The 21,645-nt window shown below is 46.2% G+C and overlaps 1 protein-coding gene across 1 annotated transcript in view; it reads right to left on the reverse strand.

Moving 5' to 3' along the window:
• LOC308631390 (tyrosine-protein kinase SYK-like) overlaps window positions 1-21,645 on the reverse strand; it is a gene marked incomplete at both ends in the record, with an annotated part of 51,578 nt that overhangs the window by 19,533 nt on the left and 10,400 nt on the right. Inside the window, 4 exons of the mRNA XM_081262605.1 lie at window positions 2,960-3,028; window positions 4,614-4,645; window positions 5,044-5,125; window positions 7,278-7,416. Of these exons, the coding sequence (XP_081118731.1) occupies window positions 2,960-3,028; window positions 4,614-4,645; window positions 5,044-5,125; window positions 7,278-7,416 (322 nt within the window). The remainder of the gene's footprint in view (window positions 1-2,959; window positions 3,029-4,613; window positions 4,646-5,043; window positions 5,126-7,277; window positions 7,417-21,645) is intronic.

Here is a 21,645-nt window from a genome sequence, read left to right on the forward strand (position 1 = left end):
TTAACTTGCATTTCTCTTATTATAAACTTGAGCAACAGTTAATATATTAAAAACTATATATGTTTACTTTACTCTCAATTACTGACTGAAATTCCCTGCCCATTATCCTCTTAGATAGTTGAATACTTCCCTTATTGATTTATAGAATCTCTTTATATATTAAGGAAATAAATATTCTATACATGTCATTGTTACTATTTATAATACTTATTCCCAGTTTTTACATTTCTCTTTTGGCAAAGTTATGGCTCTTATCATGTGTATATTGCTTTATTTTTATGTAGTTGTATTTACAGATTCTTAAACTTTAGACATTCTCTGTAGTCTAAAAAGGTATACTAAATCTTATTTTCTAGGTATTTCCTTAGCTGTTGTGAGGGACCTTAGATGGCTTAAGCCTACTTAGAAAATGACAGAGGTTTGTCGTCTCACAGGACTGTTTTATTGGTTTTTCATGGTGATGGGTTTTTGAAATGACAACTTGGTTACCCTGAGCTATAGTCATTGAATCAAACAATAGTCTCAGCACTGTAGTGAAAGAGTTCTGCAGACTTAATCACCACACCTAAACAGTTAATTTATGTTAAGAAGATTATCCTGGGTGAGCCTGACATAATCAGTTGAGGGTCCCTAGGAAGAGAATATAGGTTTCCCAAGAAAGAGAAAGGGTAGCATAGAGAGACTGACTGATTTTGCCAGGAGAAAACAGCTTTGGACATGCCTCTGAGGTTCCAACCTGCTTCTGACCTTCCTTTCCTAATAACCTGCCCCATGGATATTGGACTTTCTAAGCCTGCCCCCATGATTTTGTAAGGTAAGTTCATGTAATACATCTGTGTGTACACTGACATATGTATGAGTGTGTACGGATATGCATATTACTATACATGACTATACATGTGGAGCCCATGTTATACATAACACATATACATGTGCACACATGTATAAATCTATGTAGTTAGTGTGTACATACCATATATGCATACAGATAGGTATATGCATGCACATATATGCATGTGTGAATATGTGTGCCCATGTATGTCACCTGTGTGCTCTCTGTGTGTGTACATATATCTCCTATTGGGCATGCTTCCCTGGTGGAACCCTGAGCCACCTGCCTGTAAGCCATAGAATTAAGATAAACACAGGCTGCTGTGGTCAAGGTACATGGTGAAAGTGTTCCTTTCTGGGATGACGCATCGGCTGGGGACTGTGAGGTGGCACGTAGGCTTTAGGCCAGGAGAAGTGGAATGATGAATGAAAAGGGGTGGGGCTTGGAGACGTGGACCATGCCCCTTCCCTTGGCCATCTGGCAAATCTTGTGTCGGGGAGGTGGCCAAGGACGTGAGGGGACCTGGGCCTGAAGCTGGGGGAAGGCAGCCTGTCCTGGGCAGGGCGTGCCCTGGGCTCTATGAAGCCCTGGACACGTGATGTCCCACTAACGACGACTGCACTTTGTGAGTGTGGCTGCCAACAGGACGGCGGTCACTGACTTCATGACTTTGAAAAGGAGACTCCTGCCTGAAGAGCACCCTCCCTCAGGCAGGTTTTGAAGCTCCTAGGCTTAGGAGACACCTCGTTGCCTGTTTCCCACTGGACATGACTCCTGCTGGGCTGTAGCCATCTTGGCCACCCAGCAGGGCCTCTCCACACCAGGGGAGTGTTGCCCACGGTGGGTGGACAGGGGTGGAGCTGTGCAGGGTTCTGCCCGCCAACACCAAGGCAGACCTAGTATTCCCCCCAGGGGTGTGAGGGGCCGTTCCCCTCAAATACTTCTCTGTTCTGTGGTCAACAAGATCAAGGGCATCTGAGTATGGCTGTCAACTTGGAAAATTACTATTGAATAGGATTGCAGTGTGCTTATGCTTTTTATTTCTGTTGATTTTAATAAGTAGCTTAATCAATCTCTTCCATGAGTTTAATATTCGATTATATGCCAAAATGTTTGGGATAGTGCTGATGAATATAAAAATGGCAAGAATGAACTTTACCCCCACTGAAGACAAAAGTCAATAGGAAGAAAGAGCAGTCCATGCCACACACACACACACACACACACACACACACACACACACACACACACACGTGGCCCTGTGAATTGTGCATATGTGTTAATCCAGAGTTCAAGTTCAATTGTGCATATGTGTTAATCCAGAGTTCATGCACATATGTATGATTCGTTATAAATAAAATCATTAAAAATGACTTCCCTCCTCAAAAATCCAGTCACACAGCCAAACACACAAATCAATTCGATGTCAACTGCCCCAAAAAGAAAAATAGTTTTTCTAGCCCTCCTATTCCATCTCTTTTCTGTTATATTTAAAGTTCTGTATTGGAACTGTGACAACATAGAAAGAATTGAATGAATACTAGATAATGAGCTAATATGCATCACAATTCTAATTCATTAACTAAGGTTCAAGTCTAATGAATCAGGATAATGGACTCTAATTCTGCTGCGTTGGAACCTCGTAGCAGCCATGAAATGGGAGGGGGGGGACACCCTCTGCATACAACCTGTGGTCTTTATATGCAGTGCACCTACCAAATATGTTCCCAACAGATATAACTGACAGTCAATCACATAACACCGCCACGAGTGATTCTGGCAAGTCAAAAATTGGCTGTCTTTGAAAAGCTCTTCCGATAGGAATATTAGCTACCACTGATCACTCTCACTGCAATGACTTTGAAGATGCACTCGAGCAGCGTCAGCAGGCGGACATGGATGGACTTTATAATGAAGCAACTGAGGACCCACACGGAAAGCACGGTGCACAGGGGGTGTGGGTGTCATGAGCTGCGGGTGCAAACTAGGGCTGCACACGGCAAAGCACGGAAGCACAGCGACACGGGCAGTGGACAGGGAGGGTGGGCTGAGCGCCAGCTGAGCCAGGCCAGTCCTACCGAGGCTCAGGGACAGCAAGCAGGGGGCAGGGGGGTCACGGTTTAGCACCTTTCTGCCATCCCGCTTTGGTAAGTAGTATGATTTGATTCTTGAGATTATTCCACCCGCTGACCAACTCTAGAAACCATAATGGCAAAGAGGAACAGGAAATTTAGTGTCAGAAAATAAATTCAGGACAGCATACATGACGTCCTACCTGAACTTGCTTCTGTAACGGAGCTCGGCTGAGTCCCTCCCTACCCTGAGGGTGAGGTTGACTCTTGGCCACTTGAAATGCTTCCTGTAGAGGTTACTACTTGGGCAGAAGGAACTAGGAAAATATTAGGGAAATCTTTTCCACCCCTGAGCAGCCTCCTTGGCTGCAACAAAGACTCAGATCCTAAGTGGCAATCGCCCCTGGCAGAACATACATATAGATGTGGCTTTCTTTGGATCTGGCTTTTGGGGGTGAGGGGTGGGGTATCAGGCACAAAGTGAGGTACAGAAGGCCCACTTGCCTGGTGGCATTAGAGGGCACGGAAAGTCCACACTGATGTCCCCCAAAGGAATGAGAAAATCAATTCCTGCCTTGAATGTAAGTCAGCTCCTAGCAGTCTAGAAGGAGAAGAAAGGCAGGGTTTCCCTTCAGAGGCTTCAGGAACACACTGGGAAAACTCTGATGGAGAGGAACAGTAGCCTCGTTCTCACCCCCTGTGGACATGAGCCAGGACAAGAGCTCTGGGCCAGACTCACAGTCTCCCTCCTTCTCCAGGAACTTCTTTTGAAATCTCACCAATCATCCACCTCCCAGTTCTCCTTCCTCTAAGCTTTTGTTGAACCAGTTTACTCAGAAAGATCTAATTCCCTGATAACAATTTATCACTTGTGAGACATCTTATCTACCTGCCAAGTCACCCTGCTCAACATGTGGCCCTGTGGATTACACATATGGCCCTGCATATGTGCTAATCCAGAGTTCAAGGCTGAACTTGAATGAAATGTTTCCATTTCTCAATTCTGACAGAGGGCCTATTTCTGATTTGACATGGGGGTTTCTTCCTTATTTTAGATACTTTCAGAAAATAGGGAGAATTTAGCTGGGTGTGTGCTATCTGACTACAATCCCAGCAGCTTGGGAGGCTGAGGCAGGAGGATCACAGTTTCAAAGCCACAGCCTCAGGAATTCAGTGAGGCCCTAAGCAACTCAGCAAGACCCTGTTTCAAAATACAAAATAGTGGGGCTGGGGATGTGGCTCAAGCAGTAGCGCTCTCCCCTGGCATGCATAGGGTGCTGGGTTGGATCCTCAGCACCACATAAAAATAAAATAAAGATGTTGTGTCCACCGAAAACTAAAAAATAAATATTAAAAAATTCTCTCTCTCTCTCTCTTTAAAAAAATACAAAATAGTTTTGAAAAGGGTTAGGATTCTGGTTCAATGGTTAAGTGTCCTGGGTTCCATCTCTGGTACCAAAAATAAATAAATAAATAGATAATAAATAGGGAGAATTTAACCCAAGCAAGAACTTAGGAAAACTTGTCTAGCCTAGCACTGATAATAGGTTGGTTGCACCCAACACTCACTAGAAATCCCAGTTCATCAAGGGGTGTGATGTGAAGTACAATCAAAACAATGAACACTACTCTTATTAGCTAAACTCTCCTTTGCATTTGTGCTAATAAACATTTGCTTCACTGCCAGAGGTATGTCTAGTGACACTTACCACAGGATGAGCAATTGGTCCTTGTTGATGAGCTGCAGAAGTAACATCTCCTGGTTAGAAAGAGTGTGGAAGGTTTCCTCTGTATACATACCCCCCCACCGTTGTCCCCTCCTCCACTCCACACCATCAATGTGTCTGCACCACACTGATTCTTGAGAAGACTACAGACCTCTGCATCCATTTTTTTTTAACCTCTTTCACTAGCTTTCACACTTATGCAACTAAAATGAATGGATTTTTTTTTAAGTTAAAGGGACTGGCTGTCTTTTAAATCCATAGTTTTTAAAATGGGAGCACTCTGACGGCACGTCTAATCACTCAGTAAGAACCAGGCCTCATCCAATAGGAGCCTGGAATAAACCAAATCTGAGACATGGTTGATTATGACCTATATCTGAAAGTCAGATATCCCTGGGTCTGGGGAACTCACCCATCTGTGCACCAATTTTTTGACATGGAACTGTAAGAACTCTTAACAAACCATCTGGCTTGTAAGAATAATGTTCCACCAGCTGAAAGAGAACAAAGGGAGAAAGTGTGGTAAATACTAGGGCAAGAAATGGGAAAATAGGGACAGAGAAACACTGACCCCATGTCAGACTTAAAAGAAAGAACTCAGAAGACACTTAAATCTCTACAGGTGTCTAGGGAGGTGGGCAGCCAACCAGGGATGTCCTCAAACCTTCTGTGTAAATGGCCAGATAGTGATATTTCAGGCTTTGGGGTACCTCTTAACATCAGTATCACCAAGTTCTTTATTTATAAAACAATCCTTTAAAAACATTAAAAAAAAAAATTCTGTCTTCAGGGCCTGCACAGAAACAGGCCATGGAACAGATTCGGTCTAGAGGTTTGCAGACACCTGAACTAAAGTAAATAATGTGAAAATAGAGCGGGGTCGTAATTACTGACTCTCAGTCAAATAATCCTGGGGTCTTGGGGTTGGAGTAGGGCACACAGGTACTTTCCAATGCTGTCAAGGAAAACCAAAGTAATCATGGTCATAAAAAATGGAAGATATACCTGGCTAGAAAATACACACCGAGAAGTACTCAGCGCAGGCAGAATGTTATGATATACCCAATGAAAACAGCAAAGTGTCTTAGAAAGGAACATTCCAACAATTACCAATGTTGAGCTGCATCTCACAGCTCCTAGAACTCTAGAGTGAGGCACAACCTTTGAAACTGTGAGTGAAAACCACACCAGTAAAACTGTCATTGAGAAGTTGAATAAGTGGCTATATATATTTAGTTGTGTTTTTCTTTTTGCAATCCTGGAGATGGTACTGGGCCTCATGCACGCTAGGGAAGTGTTCTAGACCTGAGCTACAGCCTCAGCCCCTCCAGGTGCCTTTAAATGATTCTTGCAGGAGGCAAAAGACCATGATGGGAAAAGAATATCAGAAGGCAACATTCTGTATTACCCTCCCTAATGTGCTTGGAGCTCCGGGTACAGGTTAGATTAATACTCTTTCAAATCAATACCGTTAAAATAAAGCAAAGCTTGTGATCACCAGGGAGACACATGCTGATGAGCCCCATTACCAAAAGCCAAGTCCCATGTTATGAGTGACATGTGTGACTAATTATAATAACTACTACTCAAAAAAGGAGTATCTTTTTTTTCTGATTATAGCATTAAGAATGAAATCACATCTGGGGAAGTAACTCTAAAGGAAATGAGGATCTGTGGTCTCAGTTTTTAAAAACGGCAGGGTTTTGGGTTGGGTGCTTTCCTGGATACTGATTGACTACATGTGGGTTCCTGGCTGGGCCTGGGTGGGGACTTGTGAACTCGCCACAAGTATGTCCCTCACCCACAAAAGTTCAAGGTGGATTTTCTTCGGGCAGAGATGGCTGGCTATCTCTGTCTGTGTCTGTCACTACGGATTGCAGATGCCTGTGAACATGGTGCACAAAGGACCATCACTGTCAGCTAAAGCAGGTGTGATCTAAAGCGGAGAGCAACATGTTGCTCCCTGCAGACGTGTGAAAAGCAGGGCCGAACACTTTCAGGTGTTCCTGAATGCGCAGGTAACTCCCCATCGTGAGTAGAACAGGGTCAAGAGGAAACCATTTCTAGACCAGGGCTGCAACATTCCTAGACAAGCGGCATCCTGGAGCCCAGGAATGCAGACTTAACTTCACCAGGGGTCTTAGCTGCTCAAGAGAGAGACAGAGACTCTACCTGCAATGCAGATGGCACCTGAATTCGATATCTACTCTTGCATCTCACAGCTCCTAGAACAATCTGAGTCCCGGCCCCTGAGCCTGGCTCCCTGCCTATCTGCGTCTGTATTTTGTGTCTATTTGTCTGAAAGACTATTCTGGGTTCTAGTTAGAATATCTTAGAAGGAAGCATTTTCCAATTCCCCAAAGCCAGGCTGCCTGTTCAACTCAGAGCCCAGGCCTGAATGGTAAGGGGCAGAACCTTCTGGACCTTTGTTTATCTGGCAAAATGGTCCTTATGCCCTGGCTTCTCAAACATGCAAGTCCCCTGGAGGTCAGGGAGCAGGCTCTGATTGAGGTGGGCAGGGACCCCTGTGTGCATTCCTAACATGCTCCAGGGGCTCTGCTGGTCTGGGGGCCACACTGTGGATGGACAGCCTGTCCCCTCTTATTCCTTAGAGCCAGCCATGAGGAGGGAGAGGACGACGTGTACCTGCCAGAATGTGTCGAACTTCTTTCCGTCGGGGATGGAGAGCTTCCCTGTCTTGTCCTTGTCGATGCGATAGTGCGGCACCTTCCCTTCGTGCAGCAGGCATAGGGCATAGGAGCCATTATTGTCTCGGGCCCTGATCCTGGAAGAGAAGACACTGGGTCATCCCCACTCCAGCCAGTCCTGAGACAGGAGCCTGGGAAGCAGAGTCCAGGCCAGAGATCTGGCCAGCAGATGCTCTCGGGAACTTTCAGCTGGTGACACAGCCTGTGGGCTGTCCCAAACCTCGAGGGCCCAGGAAGCTTCAACTTCTAGCTCAGGGATGCTCTGCAAGAAGAGGCTGGTGGGTTCAGGACCAGGGCTCAGGTCTAGCAGGGCCCCAGCAGCCCTGGAGGGTAAGCCTAAGGCTCAGAGGACAGCAAACATGGCTCAGGGTGACTAGCACATGGGACCTTGCGGGGTTCTGAGGGTCTGTGGAGCGGGGTGGGCTCATCTCCTTTTGGACCAGGGTCTTGGTTTGGATCAACCCTAGATGGCAAGACCCACAGCCTTGCCAGGGATGCAGGTGGGAGGGGTCTGGTGGGGAGGGGTGCAGGGTGGGCACTCTAACCAGGAATTTTCTAGGGCACAAATCTAGAGATGTGAAGCTTCTGATCCTCAGGGCCTTCTTTACTCCTTCCCCTCTTCCTGATGCAGGGACAGGGCTGGGGTTCAAAATGTTTAAATAGCTGAGTCAGGTGAAGTCCTTCAGGGAAGAACGTGCTATCCACTGGGGAGCGAGCGGCCGGCTGCACCAGGGCTGCTCTTTGTGGGTGCTGATGGTCCCTGAGAATCCATTGTCATTGTCATCATGGGTAACCTTCAGTGCCACCTGGTGTCCCAGGGGACTGAGACTTGGGATCTGATGACAAACAGATGAGGACACCCCTCATGCACCACGAGAGTCTTCTGAGCATCTCAGGTACCACCAGACGCAGCCCTCTTGTCCCTGTTCAGGCCCTCCAGATCATGAGGTCTGATTAAGCGTGAGTCACCAAGGTCCCAGGAAGCTTCTCCAGCCCTGGCATTTGCTCAAATGAGGAAGCAGAGGTCAGAAAGCATGAAGCCACATGCCCAAGGGGACATGCTCAGGGAAGAGCTCAACTGTGGCCCAGCTGCCGTGGAGAATGTCTGTGAACGGGGGGATTTCTGCTGCCTCTTCTGGGTTGCAAGAGGTCACAGCCACCGTCACCATGAGAGTGAGATAAGCTCTGGAACGGGACGTGGCCACACTTCCCTTTCTCCCACCACATACTCTCATCTCCAAAATCAAGCCCAGGACTTGAAAACCGAACCCTGGCGTGGGGGGTTGGAACTTTAAACATGAATTTCTTCTCGAGTGGTGCTTAGCCAGGCACAGTGGCCGGGTGTGTTTCTCTATGCCCTGCTGCTCAGGGCGCAGGCCAGGGGGAAGATACACACCCAGACCCTCCCTGGCTCTGGTTGGTGACTCTACTGAAACCTCCCCCTCTGTGAAAACAGCCCAAACCAACAGCAACACCAGCATCTCAAGATGTGAATTCCTGTTTCACAGTCATGGGTCACTTAAAGCCATAGTGGGCTACTGGTAAACGAACCCCCCCCCCACCCCATAAAAAAGCACACAGTGAAACATAGTTTTAGATGGACGAAAACTGAGTCTACTCTATAGGGAAGCAGAGGCGAGACAGGGGACTATTGTTCCCAGGCTGGGCACTGCCTGGAAGTGCTGACCCTCTTCTTCACCCTCTTGTGCCCTCCTGGGTGAAAGAAATGCATGGTCGTGACGCTGGGCACCGAGGGCCAGCTGAGGACCTGGGAAGTGGTGGGACGCTTGCTCCGGGCAGCCTCTCTGAGGCTTCTAGGATAATGACAGAACTGAGCAGGCAGGCACATCCCTGCCCACTCAGTGTTCCTGTTCTCCCTGGACATTTTCGTCCCTCTCAGGGCAGAGTAGAGCATCACTGAGCAAGACGTCATTCCAGAGGGGACCAAGGGCACCTGGCATCAGCTGTGTAGGCAGGAGGGACATTCAGTGCGGCTGCGAGGCAGAGGATGCGCAGTTCTCACTCAGTGGCTTCTCCAGAAAGCAGGGCTCGGGGGAGAGGGAGGAGGGAATGCGGGAGGCCATGACATCCTGAAGAGTGTCATGCCACTCAAAAGAGATGAGAAGGCTATTGATCCCCCCAAAGGCAAAATAAATAAATATAAATAAAATAAAAAGGCAACTTGTAGGGACTTTGGTTCTATGCTATCGCACTGTTTAGGCACAGCATGCACAGGCCATACAACACTGAAAATAAGATCAGTCCAGAATGCAATCCATGTTGGGGACCATGCCAAGTTGCTTTTAGCATTTCTGCCTTTTAAAACATTTTATCACAAGCACCTCTCTGTTGGAGTCTATGAGGGTGAAGTAAGTTCGTGCTTCCTCTCTTTCAGCGTCATTGAAACTTGGACCAGCACCATTGAGCTGATGCGGGCATCGCCCTCAACTGCCTTTGAACATTCATTTACCTTCAGACAGGCTGGGATGCTCTTCTGCTGGCCTATGACTGCAAAGCCCCACACGTATAGAATGGCCCACTTTGAGACTGCAAAGCCACACACGTATAGAATGGCCCACTTTGAGACTGCAAAGCCACACACGTATAGAATGGCCCACTTTGAGACTGCAAATCCACACACGTATAGAATGGCCCACTTTGATCGAGCACGGCCACAGATGAGAGCTCTGACTGAACTTGGTTTTTATATGGCATCGGAGGCTCATGGCAGTCAAGCAGTCCCACCCATAACGGACAAGGAGAAGGCTTCTGTAAAATGCATAGCTCACTTTCAAAACAGAACAAAAATTGAGGTGAAATGTGAGAAGGGAAAAAGTGAGTATCAAATAAGAGCAAAACAGTGGGTTTGGTCTAAGGGCAAACACTAATACTGGTGTTGCAGTGGACAGGGGGTGACCTCTTAATCCAGCAACCAGGCAGGCACTGGATGTGAAGTCCACATGAACAGGGCAAAACCTCTTCAACTCTGGAGGAAAGCAATCCCAATATAGGACACCCAGGATTCCCACGGTTGAATAGCAATCGAGTTATGAGCGCAGAAATGATCACCCAAAACACAAGGGAACACAAATTATGAGAAAAGGTCCATAGATTAAAAAGAGAGAGGAAGAGACAGAGATTAATCTCCCCACCCTGTTACTTTCAGCATTTGAAAAAATCAGATATGGAATATAAACTATGTATGAAATGTTTAGAGAAATAAAAGATGGGATAATAAAAATTACTAACCATCATAATTCTCTCAAAAATTCCCAGAAATATTTGAAAAACTACAACTGCTAGAAATTTTAAAAAACATAATTGATAAGGAAAAATCAATGAGTGAGTATAACAGCAGATTAAAAAGAGACCAAGCAAAAATTAGTGAATTGGAAAACAAATTCAGTGACATTACCCAGTGGAGCATATAGAGAAAAGTGAATAAGAAAAAATTATGAAGGATAAATTTAGAAGGTCTAACATATGTTAAATAGGAGCCTATGAAACAAGAAATGGTAGGCAATTTATATGGGAACAAAAATAGCTAAGAGTTCTTTAGAACTGATGAAAGAAAAGATAGATACATGAGAACCACTGGCTCAGCTTTATATATATTAATTTGTTCATCTGCAAATGATTCAAGTTAAAACCTGACAGTAGTCATCCCTTATATGAAGGCAGCTCTGTCCAAAACTCCCAGTGGGTACCTGACCTTGTGGATGGTACTGAGCTCTGGGTACACTAAGCATCACATTAAGTACTTCACTATATATACTTAGCACTTTACAGGTTACCTTTGGCGTATTCACATTGCCAGCTTCACTACTCTTACTCTTGGGCCATTATTAAATAAAATAAGGATTAACTGAATACAAGCATTGCTATATCACAACAGTTGATCTGATAATTGAGATGGCTGCTAAGTGAATAACAGGTGGGTAGTGTGTACAGTGTGGATACACAGGACAAAAGAATGACTCAGATCTCAGGAGGGACAGGATAGGACAACACAAGATTCCAATCAAGGACACAGAATGCCATGTAATTTAAAACTTCTGAATTGTTGATTCAAGGTATCAGGCTCCTAGGTGTCAGGCTTGCCTGACTCATAACCTGTGTTTTACATGGTCTCACTCAAGTTTCTACAAGTACAAACAGTTTTAAGGTTAACTCTGTCTCCCCAGACAAATATGGCAGCATTTGGGGTGTGATACAGGAATATTCTCACCCATAAATATGGGCACAGACCCTCCAGTGAATTATGGAAACCTCACATACTCACTGTGGTTATTTGTGCTTAATTCAGCCTTTACAGCTATCACACATCTCAAATAGGCTTAAACGAGGTCCCCAGACCAGCAGAATCAGCAACATGGGCAAACTTGCTAGAAATGTCAACCATTAATCTTAACTAAATCTTAACCTAATCTTAGTGAATTAACAATGCAGGGAGTGGGGACCCAGCAGGCACAACTCCTAGTGTACACACACACACACACACGTGAAAGCTGCTGCTCAGTATATCATCTCTTCTGGCCCTTGTATATGTTCTGTGAAGCCCAACTCAAGGTATAGCATCCATCTTTATCCTTAACCCTAATTTAGATTTGTTCCTTGGGCAGAGGGAATAATACAAAAGTGTGTATTCTCACAAGCTGAGGAACTGGCTGCAGAGTGAATAAATTTTTTATGGCTGCCTTATATCAGGTGGCCATTCACCGAAGAGCATCAGTGATACTATTTCTGAAACACGGTATCTACCTGTCTTCTGGGCCACGTGCTTGAGGCAGGGGGCAGGGAGGGTGCAGGGATCAGTGACAGGAGTTAAATTCTGAAGTTCTGATATTCAGGGTGATGATGTCCCTTCTGGTGTCCCCAAGCCAGGTCTTCCCAGGTCTGCTCCTGAACAAGACTGCAAGGCTCTGATTTGCACACCCCAGATTATGTGTGGACACAGCCCTTTCCTTAGGCCCAAATCACTGAATATTCTAGTCTCTGGCAATGTACAAAGATTTGTTCAGCCCTCTAAACCATCTATTCCTGTTGATCATATCCTGCAGGGCCTCCCACGGAGCCCCAAACCTGAGAGGCATGAATGAGTTAGTGAGTGTGTGTGTGTGTGTGTGTGTGTGTGTGTGTGTGTGTGTGTGTACAGGAGGAGTCTAAGGGTTTGGTGTGGAAGGGAGGAAAGAGAAGGGGAAAAATAACCCAGTGCATCATACTCCCCCCTGGAAAATGACTGATATAAAAAGGATGACTCAGGGACTAAGTGTTCACTCCTTCATGAAAGGGGCTGGGTGCAAGGGCAGGAGGGCATGTGAATTCATTTACAGAACACCTAAGAAAAAGCCACACAGGTGCTGTGCCTGTCCAAGGGAACTGGAAAGGGGGGAGTCCATCATGGCCTCTGAAGGGCCAACTGCACTCCTCCTTGTTCTCTGCTCAGAGGGCCTTCTGAACAACATTTTCTCCCTATATACAAAGAGCAAGGGCTTCTTGGAGTGATTTTAACTAGTACACCCAAGATCTGTCACGGGAGAGGAGCACTTATAAGATGTCCCACCGGATCACGTACAACAACCAAGGCCAGAGCAAAGGGGCTAGGAACGCTTTCCTGACCCACAAGCTAAGCCCACAGGCCACATCTTCCTTGAGAACTGCCCCACGTGGGTGCCTCTCAAATCCCTGGTTTTCAGAATTGCCTAGCATCTTGGTGTAGATGTGAGGTGTCCACCAAAGCTCATGGGTGTGACCATGCAAGATATTTCAGACGTGAACTGACCAGGTTATGACAGCCTTAACCTAATCAGTGCCTTAATCTGCTGGAATGGATCAACTGGGTGGTAACTGTAGGTATGTGGGGTGTGCTGGAGGAGGTGGGTCAGTGGGCGGGTCTTTGAAGTTGACATTTTGTCTCTGGTCTGCAGTCTCATCTCTTCTCTCTCTTTGCTTCTTGACAACCATATCCTGACCTGCTTTCTTCCACCACACTCCTCCACCACGATGTTCTGCCTCACCTTGGATCCACAGCCACGAAGTTGGCCATCCACGGACAGAGACCTCGAAGACCTGAGCCTCAGATTAACCTTTCCTCCTCTAAAATTGTTCTTGTCAGGCCTTTTGGTCACTGCAATGAAACAGTGGACTTCCTCCCTCTTGGTTTCCCACCCTTCCCTCCCTTGGCCCATCCTGGCCTGGGCAGGCTGCGGTGGCCATCTCAGACCCTGGGCTCCAGTGTCTCTGGCTCTGTGTGGGCTCAGAGTGCCCTGTCTGTGTTAGTCAGCTTTGCATCTCTGCAAGCTTTGCATCTCTTTTGCACCTTATAAGTGCTCCTGTCCCGTGACAGATCTTGGGTGCACTAGTTAAAATCACTCCAAGAAGCCCTTGCTCTTTGTATCTAACAAGATCAACTCAGAGCATGAAAAGTTGATTTTGGCTCAAGGTTTCCATCTCTGCCAGTTCCAGTTCTTTGGGTCTGAGATTAGGCAGAGTGTCATGGCCAGAGGCCCCAGTGGGGACAGCTCTCAGATCATGGTGGGGTCAGGAACGGAGAGGGAGAGAGGAAGGGGATCTAAACCATAACACCTTCCCCCATCCATACTCAGGCCAGCTGAGGGGCCTCCTAAGAGATTTTAGTTCTATCCCAGAAAGATTACTCTGTGGCCAACTTCCGTTCTCAGAGTTAACAAGGACCCTAAAAATATACAAATTGTGACTAATAATGAGTTGTGAACTTACAGAAAGGACTGATATCTATTTCTAGATAGAGAGAGCAATATTACTCAGTTTTTGTGAATGGGGAGGCAGTCAAAATACCATGTGATACAAACCTTGTAGAGAATAAAGGGGATTTTAGAGATGTATCAGGCAGCTCATGGAAAATCATGTTATTTTTCTAAATTTGTTTGCTAATAGTATTTACCAGCTTTTTTTAAAAAGGCAGTAATTGATTATGGTTACTTTGCACTTAATTTTGTATTTTTTTTAAAGAGGGTCTCCAAATTTTGCAGGCTCTGGACTCCACCAATCCTGGATTCTTCCCTGGGGGGAGGGATACATAATTTAAGGGAAATAAACTTTTTGTTTCCTTTTTCTAACAAATTCACTTTGTAGCCACCTGAGCTGTGACTAACTTCTCAAAATAGCAAGCTGGAGGAGATCAGAGAGAGCCAAGAATCGTGTTTCATTCCTTCCCCACATAGTCTCACAGGGACCTGTCCCCATGTGGAACAACATGTGCTACAGCATTTCAGATCACAAGGAGCAAACATGAGCTGGGGAGGTGGAACAGATCCACAAAAATTCACTAATTCAGGTGGTGGACAGACACTGAGTACTGCGCACAGGTCAGTAACAGGCCTGCACAGGACAAGGTCATAGGTGGCTTACGGGGAGTCACAGGCAGAGACAAAGTGACAGGGGCATGCTTGGAGTTCACAGTGTGCAATATCAGGGAAATGAGGCCAGTCGGCATCCAAGAGCCTCTTTCCCTGTCCCTTAAGACCACTCCACCCTTAACCTCCGGAGACAAGATAGAGTAAGAAGCATTGATCAAAGTAGACCTTGGTAGCTAGTAGATATGGCAAGAGGTGGGGAGGACTGAGGCAGTGAGGGATGGGCTCTGTATCTTTCTGTGTCCCACCTGAGACAAGGTGACCCAGTGTCACCTCTAAAGAGGGCTGCAAGGACACAAGTTTCCCCCAAACAGGGGTCTTGCTATGTTGAACCATAAAGTAACCCAAAACTTCTAGAATGAACTCTCACAGCTTCACCTGCGACTACTCGGCTGATTCTCTAAATGGAACTTCTAGCAGGTCACTCAACAGTACCCCATAGGGAGTCGTTGGGAGTTAGCTCCCTATGTTCATTCATGAGTCAAATTCAGTCTGTTTGGTAGGCTTCTACACATGCCCAGCATCTTCACACTGTAAGGTCCCTGCTTAGTATCTGGACAGCCATCTTCAGTGACAGCCACCATTTTAAGAAAAATTTTGCTTTCCTGCCCGAGGGTGTTTCTGAGAAAGACTCACCACTCCCTTATACCAACCCCACCCTTAACAGCTTGCATTAGGACCCACCCTGCTCTGATCCCTGAGTCTGACTCATAAAAGTCCAAAGCCCCCAGCCAGTTTTGCCTCTCTCTGTCTACAGAGAGATGGCCTTTGTCACCTGTGACAAATAAACTGTCCTGTGTATCTCGGCCTGGTCTTTCATCTCTCACTTACCCATCTCTCGTTCCTCACTTTCCTTCAGGAATCACAAAACTTAGATTCTGTTTCTAGATTAGGGAGCCCTGAGGTTCATCATAGGGAGGTCTGAGGAAAGGAGGGTTGGTTTGGGGAGACTTAGCTGGGGTCACCCTGGGCTAGGAATGGACCTGTGTGGGAGACCTGTGTGGGAACCTTAACCCGGAACAGGGAAGTCAGTCAGGGAGATGGGTGGACAGGCATCAGAAATATCAGGACAAAAGAACTTACTTAGCAGTTTTTGTTCTCTATGTATTTGTTCTTTGAGGTTTGGCTCATTTCCTCTTTTTTTTTGGGAGGGGAGGAGGGGGGTACTGGGGATTGAACCCAGAGGCACTTAACCACGAAGCCCTTTGTGTGTTTTATTTTGAGACAGGGTCTTCCTAAGTTGCCGAGGCTGGTTTTAAACTTGAGATCCTCCTGCCTCAGCCTCTTGAGCTGCTGGGATTACAGGTGGGCACCACTGTGTCCAGGTCATTTCCTTAGTTTGGGTTCAGAGCCTTCTCCAGACTTCCATTAAACACTGGCAAGACCACACTGTGGCTGCAGTCACCTGGTATCCAGGGGGGATTAATTCCTGGACCCCATAAGGATAAGATGCATAAGTTGCTCAAGTTATGTTAAAGGGAACAGAACCTACACACATCCTACCGTAGATTTGATCATCTCTACTTATAATACCCAACGTAAATGCTGTATAAAAATTGTTAGTCTATATTATTTAGGAAAAAATGACAAGAAAGAAAAAAGTCTTTGTATGCTCAGTACAGGTTCCAATTTAAAAATATTTCAGATAAAATTATCAGCGCTTATTTACCTAACCTCACTTGGCTGTTTTCACTGCTAGGACCTCTGCTCCTCTACTTCTGCTCCTCTTGCTCAGTCCAGGTCTTTTTAATCCAATAAAACTTGTATCTTCCAGATTACAACAATTCCATGTGAAGAGATGGCAACACAAGATTATCAACCATCGCTGCAACTGAGACCAGTGTCTATCTCCTTTAGAACAGTCAGGACGGGACTTTTGATCCCTGGCTAGGCAGGGTCATCACCCCTTGCTAGCCTGAAGCGGCCATAGAAGATGGATCTTCACCCCTCACTAATGGGTAAGATTAAGGGATCAGAGTCTCAGGGGAGGAAATAGAGAGGGATTTAGAATAAGGAGACAGAACTATGGAATCTTAAGGGAAACACCCTCAAGCCATTGAAATGCAGAGTTAAGTCACTGAGATGCAGAAAACACACTTGCAAACTTTGGCCCATGTTCTTGGATTGTGATCTTGAAAACTGAGGGAAATACACAAGCGCACAGGAAAACTGAGGGAAATACACAAGCACACAGGAAAACTGGCATGATATTGTGTGGCCCCACCCTGGATCCACCTCCCATCCAGCCCCTGAGGTAGCCCTTCTATAAATATTGACCCCCCCCAATCCAAGGCAGGGATTCTTACTTTCAAGACAGCCTACATTCTCCCTTAAATGTGCATCTACCTTCCTAATAAACCTCTATCTGTGCCTTAAAACAAAAAATTCAGATCCACGAATGTGGGACCCACATAAATGGGAAAGCTGGCTATATTAGTTATCCATCTGCGCTACAAAGCAGCACCTCATGGGTGATGTCTAGTCATCAACAGCTGCTGGATCACCTTTGCTTCATTGAAGGATGGATTGCTACTTGGAGGGAGTCACTAGATTTTAACAAAAGCAAGTTTCAGAAATCCCAAATTCTCTACAGGGCCCTGTCTCCAAGTACACTCAAGGGCAGTCCTTGCCCTCAAATTCTGCCTTCTGTCTTGTTGCCACATTGCCCTGAAAACAAGGACAGAAATGAGATGTGACCCCTAACCACAAACTCAAATGGAGAAGGGTGTGGGCCCTGCGCACCTTATACAGAGCCATCATCCTGAGCACCACTCGAAGGGACAGGGACTCAAAGGGAATGTGAAGCTTGTCCTATCACCAGGGAGCTGGAAGTCCAGGCACAGAACATGGGGCACCAGGGACATTCTGCACTGTGCCCTGAGGACTCTGCAGCAGAGCTTGGCACATGCCACCCTGTCTTCCCACAAGCATTAAACACAGCTCCTGTGCTCAGGCATGAGAAGGCAAAGACCCCAAGGTCACAGTAAAAAATAAACTCTGCCCCACTCTGCTGGCATGCACGAATATGCACGGCCTGGCTCTGAGGGGTGGGCCCCCTTCCTCTCCAGAGCCTGTTGAGGATATGAGAGGCAGAAAGACCACCCTGAACACCTGGTGCATCTGGCCCTAACTATCCCAAAGATGGCCCCACCAACTCACCTGGAGCAGAGCCTACCAATGCCTGAGACCTTCCAGGTTATCCCTCCTCCTCCACCCTTACCCTCCTCCCTCTGCACCATCTACACTGGCCTCCCACGGGGGCGCAGCCCTCAAGCACACCCCTGCCTCGAGGCACTCACAAGAGCTCAGGTGGGATGCATCCTTATGGCCACAGGTCTCTCCTTTGCAATGAGGCCCTCCCTCACCACCTGGCATAAAACAGGACCCTAGTTAAGTGCCCTCAACAGACTATCAGCTCTCCATATTCACAGGTTCCACATCCAATACTCGTTCAACCAACTGGGAAACTGAATTATTTCAAAAACAAACAAACAAAAAATCAGTCTGTACTGAGCATGCACAGACTTTGTTCTTGTCATTATTTCCTAAATAACATAGAATAACAACTCTTTCCACAAGATTCACATTACATTAGGTATTACAAGCTATGTAAAGAGGATTTAGACTATCTGGGAAGATGGGCACAGGTGATGTGCAGATAGTTTACCATTTTATACAAGAGACTCATGCACTGGTGGATTTTGGTATCTGAAAGGGATCCTGGAACAAATTGCCCCACGGATGTGGAGTGATGACCGTAGAAAGCACTTCTAACTGTTCAGTGTCTCTCACTAAGAAGCTGGCTCCACAAAGGCAGATACTTGCAGGGCTGACTTCTCCCACGGCAGAACCCCTCAGGGCACCCAGTATTTGGTGCTTTACAGAACTACAGACTCCAGTAATGTTGGTTCATGGGTAGATGAGCAGATATAATAACAGGAGAGGAGATACCAGCCACATTCTTTGGGAAAATCTAAATAAAGGCTTGGGAAGGACTAGGAGAAAGAAACCAACAGCTTGGTGACACCCGCCTTTTCTAAGTAAGGATGCCCAGCCGCGACTGGAATCCAGTTGTGACTTCAAACACCCTGTGCCATGGCTATTTGTTGCAAGGAAAGAACATCTTAGGACAGGTCAGATCTGAATCACTCAAAACCAGGCTTGGGATCTCCTGCAGCCGTGGTGCACCCCCACAGGGGCAGGTAGGACAGACGCCTGTCATAGACTGAAGACAGGAGTACTCATGGCAGATGTGCAGCCTCAAGATCTGCTGCTGGCTCTTAAGAGTCACTGGAGTCTGTTAGCTCTACTTCCCACGAAATAAACACCAGCGGATACTTGTCAAGGTGAAGGAATCCGGACCAGCCTGGGGGCAACCTGAACATGGGAGAATCATCACATTTGTTGACATAGACCCTGCTCCATGCCAGACACAAGGAGGATCTGGGCCAAAATCAGGATGCTAGAAACTTCACAGTCTACAAAAGTACACGAGCCTATATTCAGACATGCAAGCACTGTACACCACTGCCCCACAGAAATGTACTCGGTCACCACCAAGCACCCCACTTAGGTATTGCAGGAGGACTCATTGTCATAAAATAAAATCTTCAATAGTAAAGGTTTCTAGGATGCCTCTTTATATTTTATCTGTAACAAATAACCATGAATGTTCCTAGTGAAGAGAATTTCCTGGTGCTAATGTTGGAGAAGGAACACTAAAAGTTAGTGGAGAGAAAAATGCAGACTGGTCTGGACCCAGAGTCCACGCCCTGCTGTGAGCTTGGCATGTGTTTTCATTGAATCTGCAAGGCAACAGTAGGCAACATCACCACTGACCCCAGACCCAGACAAGCTGAGCCTTCAGGAAGGTTATCTCGTAGTCCGAGGTCCTACAATTGGCATTGGAACCTTGGTTGTTAAGTGGGGACTCTCCAGCTCCACCATGGGCTCCTGCCTCTCGATAGTAACCTCCCTGATATAAGACTTGAACTGAAGGGTGCTGATAGTGGGCAACCCAGCATGTTTGGCAGCGCCAGGAAGGAGTGGGGACTGGGGTGTGGGCAACAAGCAAGGTAGCATCCAAGAGATTGGAGATTACAGTGTAAGGCAGAGCAGGAACCCAGTCCATAGCTGGCTGCGCTGGCACACACCTGTAATCCTAATGACTCAGGAGGCTGAGGCAGGAGGGTAGGAGGATGGCAAGTTCAGAGCCAGCCTCAGCAATTTAGCAAGGCCCTAAACAACTCAGCAAGATTCTGTCTCAAAATAAAATGTGAAAAAGGGCTGGGGACATGGCTCAATGCTTAAGAGCCTCTGGTTCAATCCTTGGTACCCCTCTCCCACCAAAAAAAAAAAAAAAGAAAAAAGAACCCAGTTATAGAGATGACTGGGGGGACTTTGAAAATGTGGATGTTGGAGAAGGAACACTAAAAGTTAGTGGAGAGAGAAAAGCCCTCCCCACGGGCCCCTGCACCCCATGAGCTCTAATATCGGCTGATGCAGAGGCACAGTAGTTCTGAGACTCTCCTATGTTAACTGTGAGCCCCAGGACCACGAGGGTGCATGGGATGTCAGTCTGTATAGCAGACAGACAAGGGTGCACACTGGGTCCCCTGTCTTCTGCATGAAGTTCATACATGGCCTTGAAGAAAGAAGGTGAGAACAGGACTCGGGCCCAGGTAGGGTGCGAACACTTTTTTCAGCAACAGGTAACTTTATTTTTTTTTATTGGATGTTCACAACATTACAAAGCTCATGACAAATCATATTTCATAGATTAGAATCAATTGGGTTATGAACTCCCATTTTTACCCCAAATACAGATTGCAGAATCACATCGGCTACACATCACATTTTTACATACTGCCATATAAGTGACTGTTGTATTCTGCTACTTTTACTATCCTCTAATATCCCCCCTCCCCTTCCCTCCCATCTTCTCTCTCTACCCCATCTATTGAAATTCATTTCCCTCCATGTTTGTTATCCCATTCCCCTCGTAAACTCTTATATATAATTTTGTATAACAATGAGGGTCTCCCTCCATTTCCATGTGATTTCCCCTTTTTTTTTCTCCCTTTCCCTCCCGCCTCATGTCTCTGTTTAAGGCTAATCTTTTCTTCCTGCTCAGCCAAACTGTTCTGCTCTTAGTTGCTCTCATTATATCAAAGAAGACATTTGGTATTTGTTTTTTAGGGACTGGCTAGCTTCACTAAGCATAATCTGCTCTAGTGCCATCCATTTCCCTGCAAATTCCGTGATTTTGTCATTTTTTAGTGCTGCGTAATACTCCATGGTATATAAATGCCACATTTTTTTATCCATTCATCTATTGAAGGGCATCTGGGTTGATTCCACAGTCTAGCAATTGTGAATTGTGCTGCTATGAACATCGATGTGGCAGTATCCCTGTAGTGTGCTCTTTTAAGGTCTTCAGGAAATAGTCCGAGTAGGGCAATAGCTGGGTCAAATGGTGGTTCCATTCCCAGCTTTCCCAGGAATCTCCATACTGCTTTCCAAATTGGCCGCACCCGTTTGCAGTCCCACCAGCAGTGTACAAGAGTACCCTTTTCCCCACATCCTCACCAGCACTTGTTGTTGTTTGACTTCATCATGGCTGCCAATCTTACTGGGGTGAGGTGGTATCTTAGGGTGGTTTTGATTTGCATTTCCTTGACTGCTAGAGATGTTGAGCATTTTTTCATGTACTTGTTGATTGTTTGTATGTCCTCCTCTGTGAAGTGTTTGTTCATGTCCTTGGCCCATTTGTTGATTGGGTTGTTTGTTTTCTTATTGTCTAATTTTTTGAGTTCTTTGTATACTCTGGATATTAGGGCTCTATCTGAAGTGTGAGGAGTAAAAATTTGTTCCCAGGATGTAGGCTCCCTATTTACCTCTCTTATTGTTTCT

The sequence above is a fragment of the Spermophilus citellus genome (genome assembly GCF_964194105.1).
Source record: "Spermophilus citellus genome assembly, chromosome: 12".
Classification (NCBI taxonomy): domain Eukaryota; kingdom Metazoa; phylum Chordata; class Mammalia; order Rodentia; family Sciuridae; genus Spermophilus; species Spermophilus citellus.